Source organism: Scleropages formosus, chromosome 13 (genome assembly GCF_900964775.1).
Source record: "Scleropages formosus chromosome 13, fSclFor1.1, whole genome shotgun sequence".
Taxonomy (NCBI): Eukaryota; Metazoa; Chordata; class Actinopteri; order Osteoglossiformes; family Osteoglossidae; genus Scleropages; species Scleropages formosus.
Window position 1 is genome coordinate 320039 of NC_041818.1, and position 18422 is coordinate 338460.

Genomic DNA, 18422 nt, shown 5'->3' on the forward strand with positions numbered 1-18422 from the left:
ATCCAACTCACCACCAGGTGGTGATCAGTTGACAGCTCAGCCCCTCTCTTCACCCGAGTGTCCAAGACATATGGCCGAAGGTCAGAAGAAATGACTACAAAGTTGATCATCGACCTCCGACCTAGGGTGTCCTGGTGCCAAGTGCACTGATGGACACCCTTATGCATGAACATGGTGTTCGTTATGGATAAACCGTGACTAGCACAGAACTCCAATAACTCACCGCTCGGGTTCAGATCAGGGAGGCCGTTCCTCCCAATCACGCCCCTCCAGGTGTCACTGTCGCTGTCCACGTGGGCGTTAAAGTCCCCCAGTAGAACGACAGAGTCCCCAGTGGGAGCGCTTTCCAGCACGCCCTCCAGGGACTCCAAAAAGGCCAGGTACTCTGCACTGCTGCTAGGCGCATAAGCACAAACGACAGTGAGAGACCGTTCCCTGACCCAAAGGCGCAGGGAGATGACCCTCTCGTTCACCGGGGTAGACTCCAACACATGGTGGCTGAACTGGGGGGCTATTAATAAGCCCACACCAGCCCGCCGCCTCTCACCCTGGGCAACGCCAGAATAGTGGAGAGTCCACCCTTGGTCGAGAAGAGTGGTTCCAGAACCCAAGCTGTGAGTGGAAGTGAGCCCGACTATATCTAGACGGTATCTCTCAACCTCCCGCACCAGCTCAGGCTCCTTCCCCCCCAGTGAGGTGACATTGCAAGTCCCAAAAACCAGAGTTGGCGCCCGAGGTTTGGGTCGGCCGGGCACTCGGCCCCGACCACCGCCCAAATCACAATGCACTGGCCCCTTACGGTCTCTCCGGCAAGTGGTGAGCCCACCAGGCCCCGTGGGCATAGACCTAGCCACCAGGCACTCGCATGCGAGCCCCCCCCCAGGCCTGGCTCCAGGGTGGGGCCCCGGTGACTCCATACCGGGCGGGGTAAACAAAAACCTTGGTTTTAGTTTCTTCATAAGGGGCTTTTGAACTGCACTTTGTCTTGTCTGTCATCCAAGACCTGTTTGCCATGGGAGACCCTACCAGGGGCATATAGCCCCAGGCAACATAGCTCCTGGAGTCATTCAGGCACTCAAACCCCTCCACCACGGTCAGGTGGCGGTTCACGGAGGGGCTAGTGAAATGTTTTATATTTAATTCAGTCTAACATGCACCAGTATGGTTTTTTTAAATCTTTACCAGTATTTTAAGGTTGTGTGCAACAACAGGACATGCTTTCTGTCTCAGGGCGCAGGTACAGATGAACATTCTTTGATTGAGGTTCTTGTGACCAGAAGCAACCAGGAGATCCAGGCGATGTGTGCAGCCTATCAAGAAGGTAAGAGAGAGACAGACAGTTCTACCTCCAGTCCACCAGTCCTTCAAAGTGTTCAGTGTAGCTATTTTTTTCTTTCTTTTAGTGTTTGTAACATACTGTAGTTGTTAATAAAGCTATACATTAATGTCTTCTCTAAAGATCTAAAGAAAATGTTTTGCTATCAGAAGTTAATAGATTGTAGTACAGTACAGCATATATTTAATATAATGCAATGAATTTATGGACAACTTAAGGCTTCACTTCCGATACCCAGTGGGGTGGGAGCGTTTCTCATTTCCACAAATGTACCAGACTCTGTCAGGATCTCAGAGCAGCGTGACAACACGCCTTGTTTTCTCCTGTTTTCCTGCTGACTCCCAGCCTATAAGAGCAATTTGGAAGACGCAATCTCTTCGGACACCTCAGGACACTTTTGTCGCATTCTGGTCTCCCTGGTGCAGGTACGCTCGTGGCAAGCGCAGTGCAGGCAGCCGTATGTCCAGTACATTCACTGTAAGTTAAGAGCACAGCTCCAGAACTGGCACATGCACAGAATGTGTTCATCTGAGGCGCACAGCTGAAGGACAGGTAGCATAATGGTTAAAATGTGCTGATTCAGATCTCGGGAGGCGGTGCTGTGGTACTATGTTACTGCATCATAGTGTCACATTGTAGGTCACTTTAGAGAAGTATGAGAAATAAAATAATGGCAGGAGTAGTAATAATGATAATAATAATTATGACAGTAATGATGATGGTGACGTGCTGTTGCTGTGGAGCAGGGAGCGCGTGAGGAAGGCCCTGTGGACTTGGAGAGAGCTCTGGTGGATGCTCAGGTGAGTAACTCCATCCCACCATCACATATCAGCCAACATTCCTTTATACCTTTCAGTCTTTGTTCGAAGATTTGATAAAGTTTACTTTATTTTGTGTCCAGCATTTTCTTTGAGCAAACTGAAGTCAGTTTAGCCTGAGATCTTCTTTGTAGACATTCTTCCCAGGAGGGCAGAACTCTCAACGGCACTCAGAAAAAAAGTTTTGTACAGTTTGTGATGGCAGAGCCACACACTGGAGCCCCGTAACTCTTCCTTTTTCCATTCCCTCTGTCACTGAACCACCAGCAGAGCAGAGCACGGGTGCTTCGAGTCCCCTGATGCTCGCTACATTCATTCTGTTTCTCAGGATCCAAGGAATAAAAGCTGATCACAAAATGTTCATCATCAGGCCAGCAGTTTCGCACCGAAGCTGTTTTTTTTTAACCCTGCATGTGTTTGTCACATATGCACTGTGGGAAGTTTGAAAGTTTAGGGTGAGAAAACTCAGTGAAAATCAATGCAAGGTCTTGCTGTTGTTGTATGTACTTCTTTATGTGTTTTTTGGTAATTAAATTCACTCTGTATTGTGATACACGCTGGTGAACATCATTTGAAACTTTTCAGGGCTAGTGATAATAAATCACGTACGGTATTAACATGGGGTGACTTTCACCCTACACAGTTGTAGAGCACAACATTCAAGTTACATTGCTCATAACATTAAACATTTGAAATGTCACTATCATAATTTTCTATCTATCAGAAATACTTTTAATTTGTCCATCCATTCTGTCCATTTCTATCTAACTACTGTAACACAAAACATTCAGAACTATCTTGTCATCTTATCTTACAGAGAACAACACAGAATGACCAATTGAAAGTGTGTCATTAGATCAGTCACAATATATCAAAAAATAGTGACATTAATAAATACAAAAAATGAGGGACAGGTACTCAAAAGTTCATGGCTCATTTGTGAAGCTTTCAAAAACTGTTGCAAAAACTGGCAGTAAAATATGAAATGCCCCCTCATGTTATTCTCATAGCTTTAAAAAAGAGCCAAAGAAGAAATGAAAATGTAAGAGCAACAAAATCATCAGTGTGTTTGATGACACAGTCATACTGAAACATTGAAGTGTATGAAAATAAAAGTAAATGAAAATCTGTGGATTCTAACAAGACCAAGTCAGTCGAGTGTTACTCTGCAAGCCCTTTAGGGTTGAGGTTACAGGTTAAGGCTGGGGGTTAGGGGTGAGGGTTAGAGGTTAGCGTTAGGGTTAGAACCCTGCTGCCTCTGTGCTTCTGCTCCACGTTTATGGTCACAGTGGATATTGAGGGTGGAGAACAGTGTGACTCTGTGAAAACATGCTGTTTAGGAACTTGCAGATGCGTGCAATGATGACTCCAACGCTATGGAGACCAGGTTCATGAGCATCCTGTGTACCAGGAGTTTCACTCACCTGCGCAGAGGTACAGACCACCTGCATGTCCTGGACAATCTGAGGCTCTAGAGAAGATGATAATGTGCAGCACAGGCAAACACAGCAGTTCATGTTGTATGTGTCTGTTGGGTGTGTTGTCAGTCTTCCAGGAGTTTGTGAAATGCACCAACAAGGACATTGAGCAGATCATCAAGAAAGAGTTCTCAGCAGATGTGAAAAATGCCATGTTCGCTATTGGTAAGGCAGTGAAAAATAGTTTTTAATCAGAATTACTGAAGAGGACAAACTGCATTGTTGTTGTTTTATCTGCCTTCAGACATGCTGTGGTGAGCTCAGCTGTGTTCTCCTTTGCAGTACGAAGTGTGAAGAACCAACCATCCTACTTGGCCGATCGCCTCTACAAAGCAATGAAGGTATAGCGTTTGCGGCAGCACAGTTATTAGTCACTGTGTATGTCTAAAAGCCATCACTGGTCGGCAAAGTGGCTACATTTGTTCCTTGTCCTGATGGCCTTCTCATTGAGATTCCCAAACTGTACAGTATGTCTAATAGATTTAGTCCAAATGCAGAAAAACAGCCCCCGGCTATATGAACCAAAGAAGATTTTCACAATATTTCCCAAGGGAAAAATTTTGATTAATTCAGACATGCTGAAAAATTAGCTAAAACATCCGGACAATAATAAGACATTCCTAATCTTAATGAAGAATGTTCTATTTATCAAGCATTGTCTTTATTTTCCATTTTTATAAGATATGTTACTGATATTTGCACACAACTCTTAATAACATCTCACAAATCAAACCAGCTGTCCCTGTTATCTGGTTCCATAAGGTGTTATTTTTGCTGGATTCTGATGTGACTGAAGTGGTGTGTAATAGACAGTATACAAGCAGAGGAAAGGTTTTTATGTGTATTTTCAGCATTACATGGAAACAAAGCACAAGAACAATATTTATTATATCATATTAATGTCTCATTAACCAAGTATGTAAAAGTGGATGTATCAGAATTAGAATGAGTTTTATTGGCTACTGTGCTGATGCACACAAGGAATTTGCTGTGGTTCTAGGTGCCACCAGTATTTACAGAGAACAAACAGCTGCCACAGAATTATATAATAAATAAATAACATATTTGCCGAGTATACAAACATGAGAGTATAAATAGTAGTATAGATATAGAAACAACAAAAGTACTGGAGAGTACCACACTGAGACAGCCATTTGTAGCGCCATCTTGATCAGGGGATAATGTAGAGAGTCTATGTACCATAGCATCATCAAACAAGGAGTTTGGGTTGCTATTCAACAAGAGAATAGTTGGGGAGAAATCCCAGAAATATTTTCCCAGAATTTTTTTGTTAAAGGTTTCTTGGATTGTTGCATGTACCCTAGTCCAGAAAGCTTGTGTCATATTGCATTCTGAAAAAATGAATGTATCAAAGGCTGAGGTTTTGCATTTAAAACACAGCTGAGAAATCCCCAGAAACATCCTGTGAAGGTGCACTGGAGTGAAATAGGTTCTGTGGAGGAACTTTGTTTTGTTCCTAGATGCTGAGGGAGGAGAAGGTAGGGATCTGGTACTTTAGCACATGTAGATACCCATTCATGGTTGCAAAAATACACGTCAAGATTCTGTTCCCAAGCCTCCCGCAGTGTGTGAAAAGAGCCAGTGCCAGTGCTTGATAAATGATGTATAATGCAGAAATCATGCCCGTAGAGCTGTTTGGTCTAATGAGCTGTTTATGAACTTGTGTTCATTCTGTCTGTAATCTGTTCTCATTTTATAGGGCATCAATAAAGTGATGGAGCTGTAGATATTTATAGAAGTCTATAAATATCTACAACTCTGTCACTCCGCATGGGAGTAAAGGGGCCTGTACTGAATAGATGAGCTTGAATCACCAGTGCTTCATATGTAGCTCGACTTGTCAGTGTACATACGCTTCTAATTGACCTCTTGTTCTTTTGTGATTTTAGTTGATAGGTCAGAAGACAGTTAGGCTTATTCCCAAGTTCAAAGTAACAATCTTTCGTAAAGAGTAAAAGTTTTTTAATACGATTCTCGTAAAACGGCTGGTATTTGGCCTTTGCCGTAGTTAGTCAGTTTCAGTTCTCCTGGGCAGGACAATCTGTGTGTTGTTGCTGTAGGTATTTCACTTGCAATTCAAATTTTTTATATTCCTTCTCTCATAGATTTTTCTGATCAGAAAGTTTGGAAACGATTAGTCCCCACAGTGTGGCTTTAACTGCGTCCCATACAGTAGCACCTTAGATTGTAGGCTGCTGGTTGTCTTGACAGTATAGGTCTACATACTGCCTTCATGAATGTCCCTACCGAAAGCTTCACTGTCTAAAAGAGTGTAGTTCAGTCTCCATTGTTTGGTTTTTGGAGATGTCTATTGAATATCAGCTTCTAAAAATACTGGTCCATGGCCTGAGAGCACGGTGGGCCAGTCTGGCAGGGTCTGACCGCATGAATAAAGCTGTTTGGGATGGAAATATAATCTCCTCAAGAGTAAGAATTATGCAGATTGGAATCACACACACTGGCTGAAGATGCTTGTCCCGAGCGGGGTCGCGGCAAACCAGAGCCTAACCAGGCAACACAGGGCATGAGGCAAGAGGTGACACACCCAATATGAGACACCAGTTCATCAAAAGGCACTCTAAGCAGGACTCGAACCCCAGACTCAATAGAGAATAGGGCCCGGCCAAACCCACTGCACCACCATGCCCCCTGCTGATTGGAATAAAATGTGTAATCCTGAATCTCAGGGTGCAATTCTCTCCAGATATCAACGAAACCCAGACTGCACCTTAAAAGTAGCAGAGGACTTTAAATTTGACACAGAAGACTTGGATGATAATGTGTACAGTTGTCAGTCTGCTAATGCTCCTTTACTCAGACTAGTTTACTGTCCTCAGAGGAACTGACCTACCCATATACTCCAGATAACCAGGAACACAGCCGTCATAACAGCGTGAGAGGTATATGTCCCTGAAGTTCAAAGAAGAGATATTCTCCTTAAAGGGGTTGGGTTTGTAAGTATGGCCAAAGGAGGACTGACAAGGCTTATATTGGAAAGGAGAAATAATTAATTTTTTATTCCAGTTTATTTTTTTGTATCTCCTTTCCCAACGCCTCCTGTAAGAGCACCGCAGTAGCATTACTGACTATACACTACCGGACAAAACGTTTGTATTTTGACAACAGATTCTGCAGTGGGAAAATGCTCATGGAGACACCCCAGTCGCAAACAGTGATGCCTAAGTGTCAGTAAACAGTTTGGCTCAGAGTGAGAGAGAGAACAAGATGAAGTCACTGCACCAAGATGACTTTTGGTATAGCTTTATCTACAATGTGTAAAATAGCAGCAATGGGTCTTAAATTTGCATTAGAATTCACTGGAAGTAAAGTCTTTGGCTGCTCTGATTCAACACTACTCCTATTCAGAGGATTATAGATTTTCAGAAACAATTTATATGTCCTATTTTTTGAACATCAAGAAAAGCCTGTGCTAAATTAGCTGCCCATCAGTGTCACAGGGTCACATTCAGTCACACATGGATTTATCTGCTACCTGAACAGGGTTAAGGTGAACCTGTAGCACCTCCTCAGAGCTCATGCTGTATTTAGAGAGAAGAGCACAGGTCTCAACAGAAACTCCTGTGAAGGGCACTCAGTGAAGGGGCTGTCATCTCTGGCTCCTCAGTTTTGTCAAGACCTGTCCTGAGTAAACACAAACATTACAGAAGGCCTGGGATTTTTGGGTGCACAGTAGTCCAGCTGTCATACAGTGTTTCTATTTTAAATTAATGGCACGTTACAAGTTAAGGGGGTACACAGCTATAAGGCACTGTTTATACATCCAAGGAGCTTCCTGCAGATTATGTTGTTTATGGATTGCGTCTAATAGTCTTTGACTTCTGATCGGCCTTCCTGTTCCCTGTGTAGGGTCTGGGCACAGATGACCGCGCCCTCATCAGAATCATGGTGTCCCGTAGCGAGGTTGACCTCTTCAACATCCGGAAGGAGTTCAAGGACACGCATGATGTCTCTGTCCATGACTTCATCCAGGTTCTGTCTTGATTATGCTCTTATATCATGGTTCCTCTGGTGTACACATAGCAGCATCCCCCATGGAACTATAGGCTAAAGGTTCAGGAGACAAATTTCTAGAAAAGTGCTCTTAAATGCATGCATGCATGCATGCATGTCTTTCAATGGCAGTTTTGACACAGGCGCAACAGAGAGTACAAGACAGCCTGCTTAGCAATTGAGAGTGCCCGCAAGTCACTTTGAGCCTCCCCACTCACCACGATGGTTAGGAGGGTCACGCGTTGAACCCTCCAGAATTCCCCAGTGACAAACAGAGCATCAGTAATGTGACAGCCAATCAGAACAGGACTATTTACATTAGTTTATATTACCCCCCCCCCCCCCCCCCCCCCCCCCCAGTGCAGTTACAATATAAACTCCAGAATTTGTGCAAAGTAATGATAGGTTTCTTCTGTTGGGATCCTTTAACTTTACTGTAATTAGCTGATTATAATTAATAGCCAGATTTAAGCACAATATCCCAATTTCTCACCTAACAGAAAATTTTGTTTCATGTTTCATTTGTTAAATGACCGTATTTTACAAATGTTCTTAGCAACGGAGGTGGATTATTTCCTTTGGGGAAAAAGGAGTAAGTTCCTGGACATGTCTGTGTAAACATGAATTAAAATACCAAAAGAAAAGGCATTTCAAAGCACATTCATGATCATTTCAACATATTGTACAATACACACACATTTTCGGAACCGCTTGTCCCATACGGGGTCGCGGGGAACCGGAGCCTACCCGGTAACGCAGGGCGTAACAATAATTGTAGCAAAATTATTTTTTAAAGCTTTTAATGTTATATTTTCATCCAGTCATTCATTATCAATAACAGCTTGTCCAGTGCAGGGTCATGGAGTCCAGAGACCATCCAGGAACGGGTGAGGTTTGAGTCAGCTACACCCAGATGTTTTGATAATTTCTCTCATGCATATGTATGATATAAAGAAATGGTGTTCACAGGATCACTGTCTGTCAACTGCTTTTCACTGTGCAAAGCACATAGTTTTAGATGTTCTGTGTAGTGTTATTGAATTATATTCGGGCCTTTTTTTTTTACCTATCCACGGTGTCCCCCTCCTTGGCTTGTGCACAGTGTTTCTAGGATAGGTTCTGGCCTGCAGCGATCCTGACCAGCACAAGCAGTTAATGAAATTCTGTGAGTGAGTGAGTGAGTGAATGAGTGAGAGTATTACTAACAGTGAGTTAACAGTTGAACATTAATAGATTATATTTATAAGAACTTTAAGGACCAAGATTTGAATCCCATCCATGCTCTGGTACGCTTGGTCAAAGTAATTACCCTGAATTAGAACAGAAAAAATTACACTTCTGTAAAGGTATAGGTAAATCGATGAAGTAACTCAGAGTATGCATCCCATTTGAGAAAAGTGTCAGGTAAGTGAATTAATGATAATGAAGCGGGATTTCTGAGAACATCTGGCAGACTAATGAATCTGGTTTTTCAGTTGTTATTTGGATCTATTTTACATTTGCACATTCCACAAATGGTGTTTCACAAAGTGACATACAACTCAGAGTAAACAAAGTGTATTTCACAGCAAGACAAAAGCTTCCAACACAGACACATCTTTGTTGAAGTTTAGTATGTTCAGCAGCACCATGTCTGCCTGTGCATATGAACTGATGTTTATTTTTATACAGTGCTTTTCTCACACACTAACAAAAAGCACTATGAACTAAGTTTCAGGAGACATAACAAATAAAAGGTCACCTACACATTAAATTACTTAAAGAACTTTTTTAGATGTTAAAGCTATAAAGTAAGCCAACTGGCCACAAAGGAAAGGAAAACAAAAAAACTCATAACCTAAAGGCAGGGAAGAAAAGCATCTGGGAGTCCAAAGACAAGTGGCTGCCAGCCCCTCCTGACCATTTTACATGTACATTTATTCATTTAGCAGATGCGTTTTTCCAAAGCAACGTACATATCAGCAAAAGTACAATTTGTGCATTACATTAAGAGAAAGAGGTGTAGCTGCAGACATGTGATTAAGTAAAGCTAGTTTTACAATCCACTTGATGCACCGCTTGAGTAGGTGCATAAAACGCAGGGTAGATTAATCCTGATAACCTTCCTACAAAATTTAATTTTTTTTTTTTGTTATAAGGTACACAAACATTCACATACAGTGCCGAGTAGCAACTGAGTAAAGGCTTATCTGGGGATGATCGTAAAGTTACAGTGCATGAACATTTACTCCATGCATGAGTTAGAGAGATCTTGGGCAAAGTGAGTCCGGAAAAGATGAGTTTTCAAACCCTTCTTGAATGTAGACAAAGTTGCTGCAGTTCTGAGTGAGAGGGGAAGTTCATTCCACCACAACGGACCCAGAACCAAGAACCTCCGTGCTTTACTTTTCGTGCGCAGGACAACCAAGTGAGCAGAAATAGATGAGCAAAGCGGTCTGGCTGGGGTGTAGCGGTTGATCAGGTCTTGTAAACAGCTGGGAGCAGTTGTATTGATGCATTTTGCTGAGATGTACGTCGCTTTGGACAAAAGCCTCTGCTAAATGAATAAATGTAAACGTAAATGCATTTGTAGACAATAACCAGGGTCTTGAATTTGATCCTATTTTAGGTAGAAAAAGAGTGCCAGTAGTCACAGCTAACAGAAGCAAAGTGAAACAGCTATTTATGACATTACTACAGTCACTAGAAGATAATAAATTTATCCAGGTGCAGGTATGTTCATCTCATCCACCATGGCATGCAGTTATCAGCTCCTTTCAAGATGGAGAGCTGGCATCACAGCTGGTCTCATCAAATCTTGTCAGAGGGGGTAAGAATGCTCAACAAAAGAGGGTTAGCAACTGAAAATGTAAAAAGACTAGAGAGTTTAACACTAAAGAGAAGACATGGAGATGCAGTAAACAGGAATCAACCTCAGTTATGTTGAATATGGCAAGGCAAACAGATGAGTCTTTGGTCTGGAGTTAAAGGCTGAGAGAGGCGGCATTTCTGAGAACATCTGGCAGACTATTCCAAAGTTTTGGAGCTGTATAGCATGCCCTCCTACTTAAATTTTATTAATCTGTGGAACTTTAAGGTAATCTGCATCCAGTGAATGAAGACAGCATTCTGGAACATAATCAGTGATCTTAAGCCAGAACAATGTCATTTACTGTCTTATACGTTAAGAGTAAGATTTTACCATCTGCTCTAAACCGGAAGCAAACTCAGCGATTTATGAACCAGTGTTATATGGTCGTACTTCCTACCTCTTGTAGCAATTCTGGCAGCAACATTTTGTATTAATTTTAACCTGCATACACTCCGGTATGGACAGCGCAATAACAGAGTACTACAGCCGTCAATCCTATGGGGAACCAAGGCATTAACCAGTTTCTTAATATCCTGCTTACTCAAGAATTCCCTTCGTTTAGCTATATTTCTCAACTGAAGGAAGCACAACCTAGTCAATGTAGCAACGAAACACAAATGACAAGTTTATGTCCAATAAAACATCTAAATCTTTCACACGTACTATGGCATGACCACCCACAACCTGTTTTATTAACATTATAGTAAATAAATTAACATAAAATGAATTATAGACTTAAATTATTACTCATCCACAGTTTTATATTTGTGAAAGTATTTGCTAAAGACACTCTGTAATGGTTCATCAGACTAAAATGAAACGTGTACAGTAACAGTGTCATCTGCATATGAGTGAAAACTAATATTATGCTTACCAATAATACCATCCAATGGTAGTGTCTAAAGTGACAACAGACCCAGCACGGAACCTTGAGGCACCCAATACTCAACCATAGATGAGAATCTAACGATTGCATCCGTTTGTATTAGCACAAACTGTTGGCAATTAGACAAGTAGGAACAGAACTACTTAAGAACAGTGCTCTTCAGTCCAACCAGGGACTCTGAGTAAGATACTATGGTCAATAGTATCAAACGCAACACTCCAGTCCAGCAACGTAATAACTGAGGTACGACTAGCATCAAGACAGAAACCAGACTGACATTTTTCAAATGTAATGTTATAATTAAAGTAGTTTACAATTTCAGACCCTGAAATATTTAATAAACCTTGGTTATCAAATAATGGTCAGGAATAGTCTCATTTAAAGAAATAATTGTGACATTATGAACATCTACATCATACGTTATGTCGAAATCGAGCATGTGGCTACGGGAGAGTGTAGGACCATTAACAACTTAACTTAAACCAATGGAATTTAAAGAATTTAAAAACAGTGAGAGCATCAAATGACACATCTGTATAAATATTAAAATTACCCATCATGATTATTTTGTCATGGGTGATGGCTAAATCAACTGTAAAGTTACTAGATTTATCAAGGAAAGAAGAGTACAGCCCCAGGCAGAATACAGAAAAACAATATAATTGTTAAGTTTTGGCTTAGGATCTAGTGTCAAGACTTCAAATGATGCAAAGTTATCAAGACTTCTGAGGGTTAGCTGTAGTTCAATATTTAAAAGAACACTGGCTCCATCTCCACAAAACAGAACGAGATTTACGTAAATAATTATATCTGTCTGGAGCAGCTTCAATAAACGGCATTATATCAGACTCTTTGAACCCAGTTTCAGTGACAAATAATAGGTCAGACTTCATTTAGGTCAGAAATCATTTACCAATGTGACTTTATTAGTTAATGGAGCAAATGTCTAATGAACAATATTTAAGTCCAGGGGGAAGCAGTGGCACAGCAGGTTTGGCTGGGGTGTGCTCTCTGTTGGGTCTGGGGTTCGAGTCCTGCTTGGGGTACTCTGTGGTGGACTGGTGTCCCGGTGTCCTGCCCTGGGTGTGTCCCCTCCCCCTCCAGCCCTGTGCCGTCTTGCCAGATTAGGCACCACCTTGCTGCAACCCTGCTTGAGACAAGCAGTTTTAGTCAGTGTGTATATATGAGTCTACTAAAGGCAGTAATGCATTCAGTTCAGTTGTTTAGAAAGAATTTGGATTTCCAGCACAAATGCTATTGTCGCTAAGCCTAGCTAAATGCTGTGGTCTTATAATACCAAAGTCTCTCTTTTTTGGCTCCAGTTACAGTTTTTACTTATAGTACTAAGGTCCACAGTGAACAAGCCACAAGAAACACCATCACACAGGAACTGGCTTCTTATTCCAGGAACAGACCCATGAATACATCATGCTAAAGGAGATGACCCAAGTCAGTCCTGCAACTTACAGGTCCAGTTCTGAGACAGTACAAAAGAACCCCTCCAGTTAGGCTGTACGCCATCATGCATGAAAAACCCTGCCTTTCCCAGAAATCATCCCAATTGTTAGCAAAAGATAAATGATTAGAGCAGCAGCATGTCTCTAACCAACTGTTGAAAGACACCAGTGTGCTGTAGACTGCTCTGTGTCCTCCATAAACTGACACTATTAGATTTCAGAACTTACTTCTAGCTGTATTACACAGAAAGCTCTTTAACACCTACAACTGCTGATAGCGAATTTCATCATGACCAACGTGCAGCATTAGAGTGGGTGCCTTAGGATTAGGGTTAGAGACACACGGGCGTGTGGGAAACACTTCACCTTAACATTTTGATTTACCTGCTTCTAGAATGGGACATTCAAAATTGGTAAACCTCTAATAATAATAATAATAATAATAATAATAATAATAATAATGACAACAGAATAACATTATTATTTCCAAGCTCAGCAGGCAAAGGAAAATAATGGGAAATATGAGGGTGATCATGATGGATGGTCTGATGTACAATTGTGCAAAGTTTGTAAGAAGTGCACAAAAACCAGTGACCTAGTTCTACACGCAGTTTAGATGGAAGTAACACACTCTGGATTATAACAGTAGTAAAAACACAGTAAACCTTAAACAAGGTTTAAGCAAGGTTACTTGCTGCGACTGTCAGTTTGATAGAAAGGAAGTATATGGTTCGTTCTGTTTTGGAAAAGTGTGACCATATAAATAAACTGCTGGACTATGAAGCTCCTTTAATTTAAAAGAGAGGATTCTGAGTAGCACAATGTAAACCCTACTTGTACACTACTGGTCAGTGTTTCTAGGGTAATATACAGGTTGTGGAAGAAATTCCTCTCTCCCCCTGGAACCGATCAGCCTTAGGAGCCCTCTTCACCTTAACATAAAACACTCGGACACACAAAGATTTTTCACGACAACATAGAACCCAGACCTTGACAAGCAAAATCACATTCCTGCCTTTAACAGGTTACCTTGGCATTGTGTTTGTCACAGCCTGTTTCACAGTGACCCTACATCTCATAGCGCAGGGCACAGGCCCAAAACACATCACAAGGAAATATCACCAGTCACTGTGCTCAACAATTTCCATGACTGCAACAGTCCCCATGACCAATAAAGCTGAACATCACAAGGTTAATATACTACATTGAGAAAACAGACAGATGGACACCGGACAGAAAAACCTTTTAAGTTTGAGATACCATCTCTGTCCCAAAACATCTGATACAAGTGTCTGCTCAAAGCCCCAGGACAGAATAAAGTACTTACTGTGGAAGTAAAACGACCACATAATGACCACTGGAGAAAATTGTGAGGAAAAAAAAACTGTATTTACGCTCATGTGACACTTCTATCCAAAGTGACTTGCAATGAATAACCCATTGATACCAGTAAGTAATTTTTACTGTACCAATACCTAAGTATCTTGATTAAGGGCACTGCAGAAGGAGGTGGGATTCAAATCTGGTCCTTCAACATGAAGGCACCATCACAAACCACTGCACTACTTGCTGCTCATTTATTTTCTTAAAAGACATTATAGCAATTTCTTACTGTACGGGATTTTGATCCGTGTATTTTGGAGCAGAGATGTATTAAGTGATTATTTTGTTAGTTACTGAGACCTGACATGTTGCACGTTCCCAGAAGGTGCCAGTGAAAAGCACTGGGGCGGGCGGGCGGCCTCTGTATGACAGGACACTCATTTGCACTTCTACAAACACTGGGTGCTATTTATGGGGGAGGAGACAACCAAGAGGCCCCGTGGGGAGGCTGTAGCACAGCTATTCAGGATTTTCCCCAGCATGCTTTGCTTGCTTTGTGAAGACAGCGTGAAGACCTCCTTCACAGTAGAGCAAGAGACTCTTGCATTGCTCCTTGCACTGTGGAACTATGAGCTGGTGCATACTGCTCCATAACACCCCAGTTCATTGCCGTCACACATCTTTTACACACTCTTGGGCTGAGTTACACTCACATTCTATGTCTGAGATTAAATCGCTTGAAGCAGACCTCATCCTGCTCAGCAGAATGACGTATGTGGAGTGTTGCTTGGGTTCGGGGGGTGGAAAGTGTTGACCTCCGTGCTGCTCAACTCAGCTGTGTGTAAAGAGATGGGCCTGCTGTCTCCCACAGAGTGACACCTCTGGGGACTACTGTAAAGCTCTGCTGCTGCTCTGTGGAGGGCAGGACTAAGACCACCCGTGTGCCACGCCAAAACGCCAAGACACTGTGTTTTCCACACCACGAGGCAGAAGCAACAAGACCCCTGGACTGCCTTCTCATTGTCCATCTTCACTGTTCACATCACCATAAATCTTCACTGTATTTCTTCACTGTTCATTTTCACTGTATATCCTGTGTACTTTGATTCTCTGCCAAGGTGCCCAACAGGCTTCGTACGAAAACAACTCAGATTTGTGTGTTTTGGAGTGTGAGTATTTGTGTGTTTGTTTCTATGTATGTATGTATAAGTATGCATATGGCATGGCATTAATGGAGAAGCATTAACGGGCTTGTACTGATAGAAGTGACACATATATATGTAAAACACACGAAAAGCCATAATTGCAAATAAGCGTCTTAATAAAGGCAATTCAAGACTGGGCCGTTTAGTGCAGTCTGTACCATGTGTCCAGTCTGTCAGTTAATTTCTGTTCATTTTCACACGCAATGCTTGCCAATATTTACTGACATCATTGTACTCTCTAAAATACCATGTTTAAAACACAGTCACAAGGTGTCACGCACCAGGCAGCACGCCTCTCCCCTGCACCTGCGGCAATCATCAGCAGGCAATAAGAGGAGCAGCTTGCTAGAGGACAAACCGTGGAACCTACTTCGGACACCACTGCCCTGTCTGTACCTTGACCATTCTTCTGTCTTGCCCCTTAATAAACACAGCACCTGCACTTGAGTCTGGTCTCCTGTACCATCCTACACAAAGATGACAGTTGGTACCTTTTTCTGTGTTCTGTTTACTCCAGGTAATGATGACAAAAAATAAATGGTCAATGCAAAAACAATTCAGTAACTGAATTTGAACATTGTTCCAAGCATATTATATTCCAATATTGCACTTTGGATGTACAAAAAATGTTTAATTCTGGCTGCCAAAATACTTTTTGGCATACCATAGCAGAGCACATCTGTCAGTTCTATTTTGATAAATGTGTGTATAAATACCAGAGCAGAAAGGTAAAAAAAAAAAAAAGTTATTTTGAAATAGATTGGTGCCAATTTCTTTTTAGTATATACAACAAATGCTGGGGAAGCCCTGTGATACAGTGCAGTCAAGACTCACACTACCATAAACAATTGTGCACAACACAACACTTGCTTCGTGCTGGGAGAGCCAACGAACCACCAGCAGCATATATTGTGTTCTTCACAATGCATCTTTGCCTTCTGTGACAATAAATAACAGTGAGGTTCACTTAACTCTAACTTTCCTATTGTGTTTTACTTATTTTCTCCTGTTTACTGCTATCACACTGGATTATGCACCATTGTTCAGTTCTAAAGTAGAGTGATGAAAATTTTTCAGGGTACAGGCTCTTCAGCATAGAAACGCCAGTGAGAGCTCTGTCCATAACTCAGTTTATTTGTAACTCAAAATTCACTTTGACCATTAAATCAGAATCACTAAAGTCTGCACAGTACAGATGTCCCTCCAGTTATTCATTGGCTGTGTTGTGTGAAAATCTCAGGCATTGCGGTGATAAATTTGGAAGACATACAGGGCTGCTTGAAAGTATGTGGGCCGCTTGTGTCCCTTGTATTCCACAAAATGGGTATTTGGTCATAATGATTATTATCAAAACCAGTCTTCTTCATCTGACATAATACCTGTGTTGTTAATTCCACATTTTGGCTTAGAGGAAATCATGCGCGTAGTAGAAAAATGGAAGTAGTTCAGGTGCAAAAATACTTGCATTGGTTCTCCAAGTTGCATTGCATAAAACAAGTAGGTAAGTCTAATATCACAACTGAAAGAGAAGATTCAATATTGTTGTTGTGATAATAATGATAATAATGCTAATAATAATAACAATAATAATAATAATATTATTATTATTCTTTTATCTGAGAGGTACTACAGGGTAGGATACTACAGCAGGAATGAGATGTGACCATGAGTCCTTCAGATAAATAATAACTATAAACATGTAACTATTAACTTTTATTGAAATCATGCAGTGTTTACAACACAAATACCCTTACACTAGAGTAAATAATTCCTGAACCTCGCAATCAAATGGAGATCATTTAATTTTGGATATTTTTCAGTAACTCTACAAGGATCATCTAAATGTAGCTTATGTGTGCGCAGTGAAAGACACAGGCAGTGATCCTCTGAACTTGATCTTTTCATACCATAAACATACCTTGTTTTACATCCCCACTCTTATTGGATAGGCTCTTGACCTCCCTGAGCCTGTGAATGGACCAGCAGTTCAATTTATGAAAATGTAACTTTGATAACCCCCTTATAATGACCATCAAATCTAGGTTCTCATTTACCCCGCCCGGTATGGGGTCACCGGGGCCCCACCCTGGAGCCAGACCTGGCGGGGGGCTCGCATGCAAGCGCCTGGTGGCCAGGCCTATGCCCACGGGCATATGCCCGAAGCCAAGACATGGAACCGCTCTTCGGTGGGCTCACCACCTCGCGGAGAGACCGTAAGGGGCCGGTGCGTTGTGATTTGGGCGGTGGTTGGGGCCGAGTGCCCAGCCGACCCAAACCTTGGGTGCCAACTCTGGCCTTTGGGACTTGGAATGTCACCTCACTGGTGAGGAAGGAGCCTGAGCTAGTGCAGGAGGTTGAGAGATACCGTCTAGATATAGTCGGGCTCACTTCCACTCACAGCTTGGGTTCTGGAACCGCTCTTCTCGACCAAGGGTGGACTCTCCACTATTCTGGCGTTGCCCAGGGAGAGAGGCAGCGGGCGGGTGTGGGCTTATTAATAGCCTCCCAGTTCAGCCGCCATGTGTTGGAGTCTACCCCGGTGAATTAGAGGGTCGTCTCCCTGCGCCTTTGGGTCAGGGAACGGTCTCTCACTGTCGTTTGTGCTTATGCGCCTAGCGGCAGTGCAGAGTACCTGGCCTTTTTAGAGTCCCTGGGGGGCATGTTGGAAAGCGCTCCCACTGGGGACTCTGTCGTTCTACTGGGGGACTTTAACGCCCACGTGGGCAGTGACAGTGAGACCTGGAGGGGCGTGATTGGGAGGAATGGCCTCCCTGATCTGAACCCAAGTGGTGAGTTGTTATTGGATTTCTGTGCTAGTCACGGTTTATCCATAACGAACACCATGTTCATGCATAAGGGTGTCCATCAGTGCACTTGGCACCAGGACATCCTAGGTCGGAGGTCGATGATCAACTTTGTAGTCATTTCTTCTGACCTTCGGCCATATGTCTTGGACACTCGGGTGAAGAGAGGGGCTGAGCTGTCAACTGATCACCACCTGGTGGTGAGTTGGATTCGATGGCGGGGGAAAAAGCT

The 18422-nt window shown here is 42.4% G+C and overlaps 1 protein-coding gene across 7 annotated transcripts in view; it reads left to right on the plus strand.

The window, feature by feature from the left end:
- anxa6 (annexin A6) overlaps positions 1 to 16281 on the plus strand; it is a 30221-nt gene extending 13940 nt beyond the window's left edge. For 4 of the 7 annotated variants that reach the window (XM_018745203.1, XM_018745201.1, XM_018745204.1 and 1 more), the window contains exons 18-25: positions 1231 to 1321; positions 1682 to 1761; positions 2083 to 2136; positions 3495 to 3588; positions 3702 to 3797; positions 3915 to 3973; positions 7521 to 7643; positions 15053 to 16281. In XM_018745203.1, the coding sequence (XP_018600719.1) occupies positions 1231 to 1321; positions 1682 to 1761; positions 2083 to 2136; positions 3495 to 3588; positions 3702 to 3797; positions 3915 to 3973; positions 7521 to 7643; positions 15053 to 15112 (657 nt within the window). In that variant the 3' untranslated portion in view covers positions 15113 to 16281. Of the gene's footprint in view, positions 1 to 1230; positions 1322 to 1681; positions 2011 to 2046; positions 2138 to 3494; positions 3589 to 3701; positions 3798 to 3914; positions 3974 to 7520; positions 7644 to 15052 lie in introns of those variants that run through there. The other 3 variants (XR_003798076.1, XM_029257273.1, XM_018745205.1) reach the window with 3 other exon arrangements.
- The last annotated feature ends 2141 nt before the right edge of the window (positions 16282 to 18422 follow it).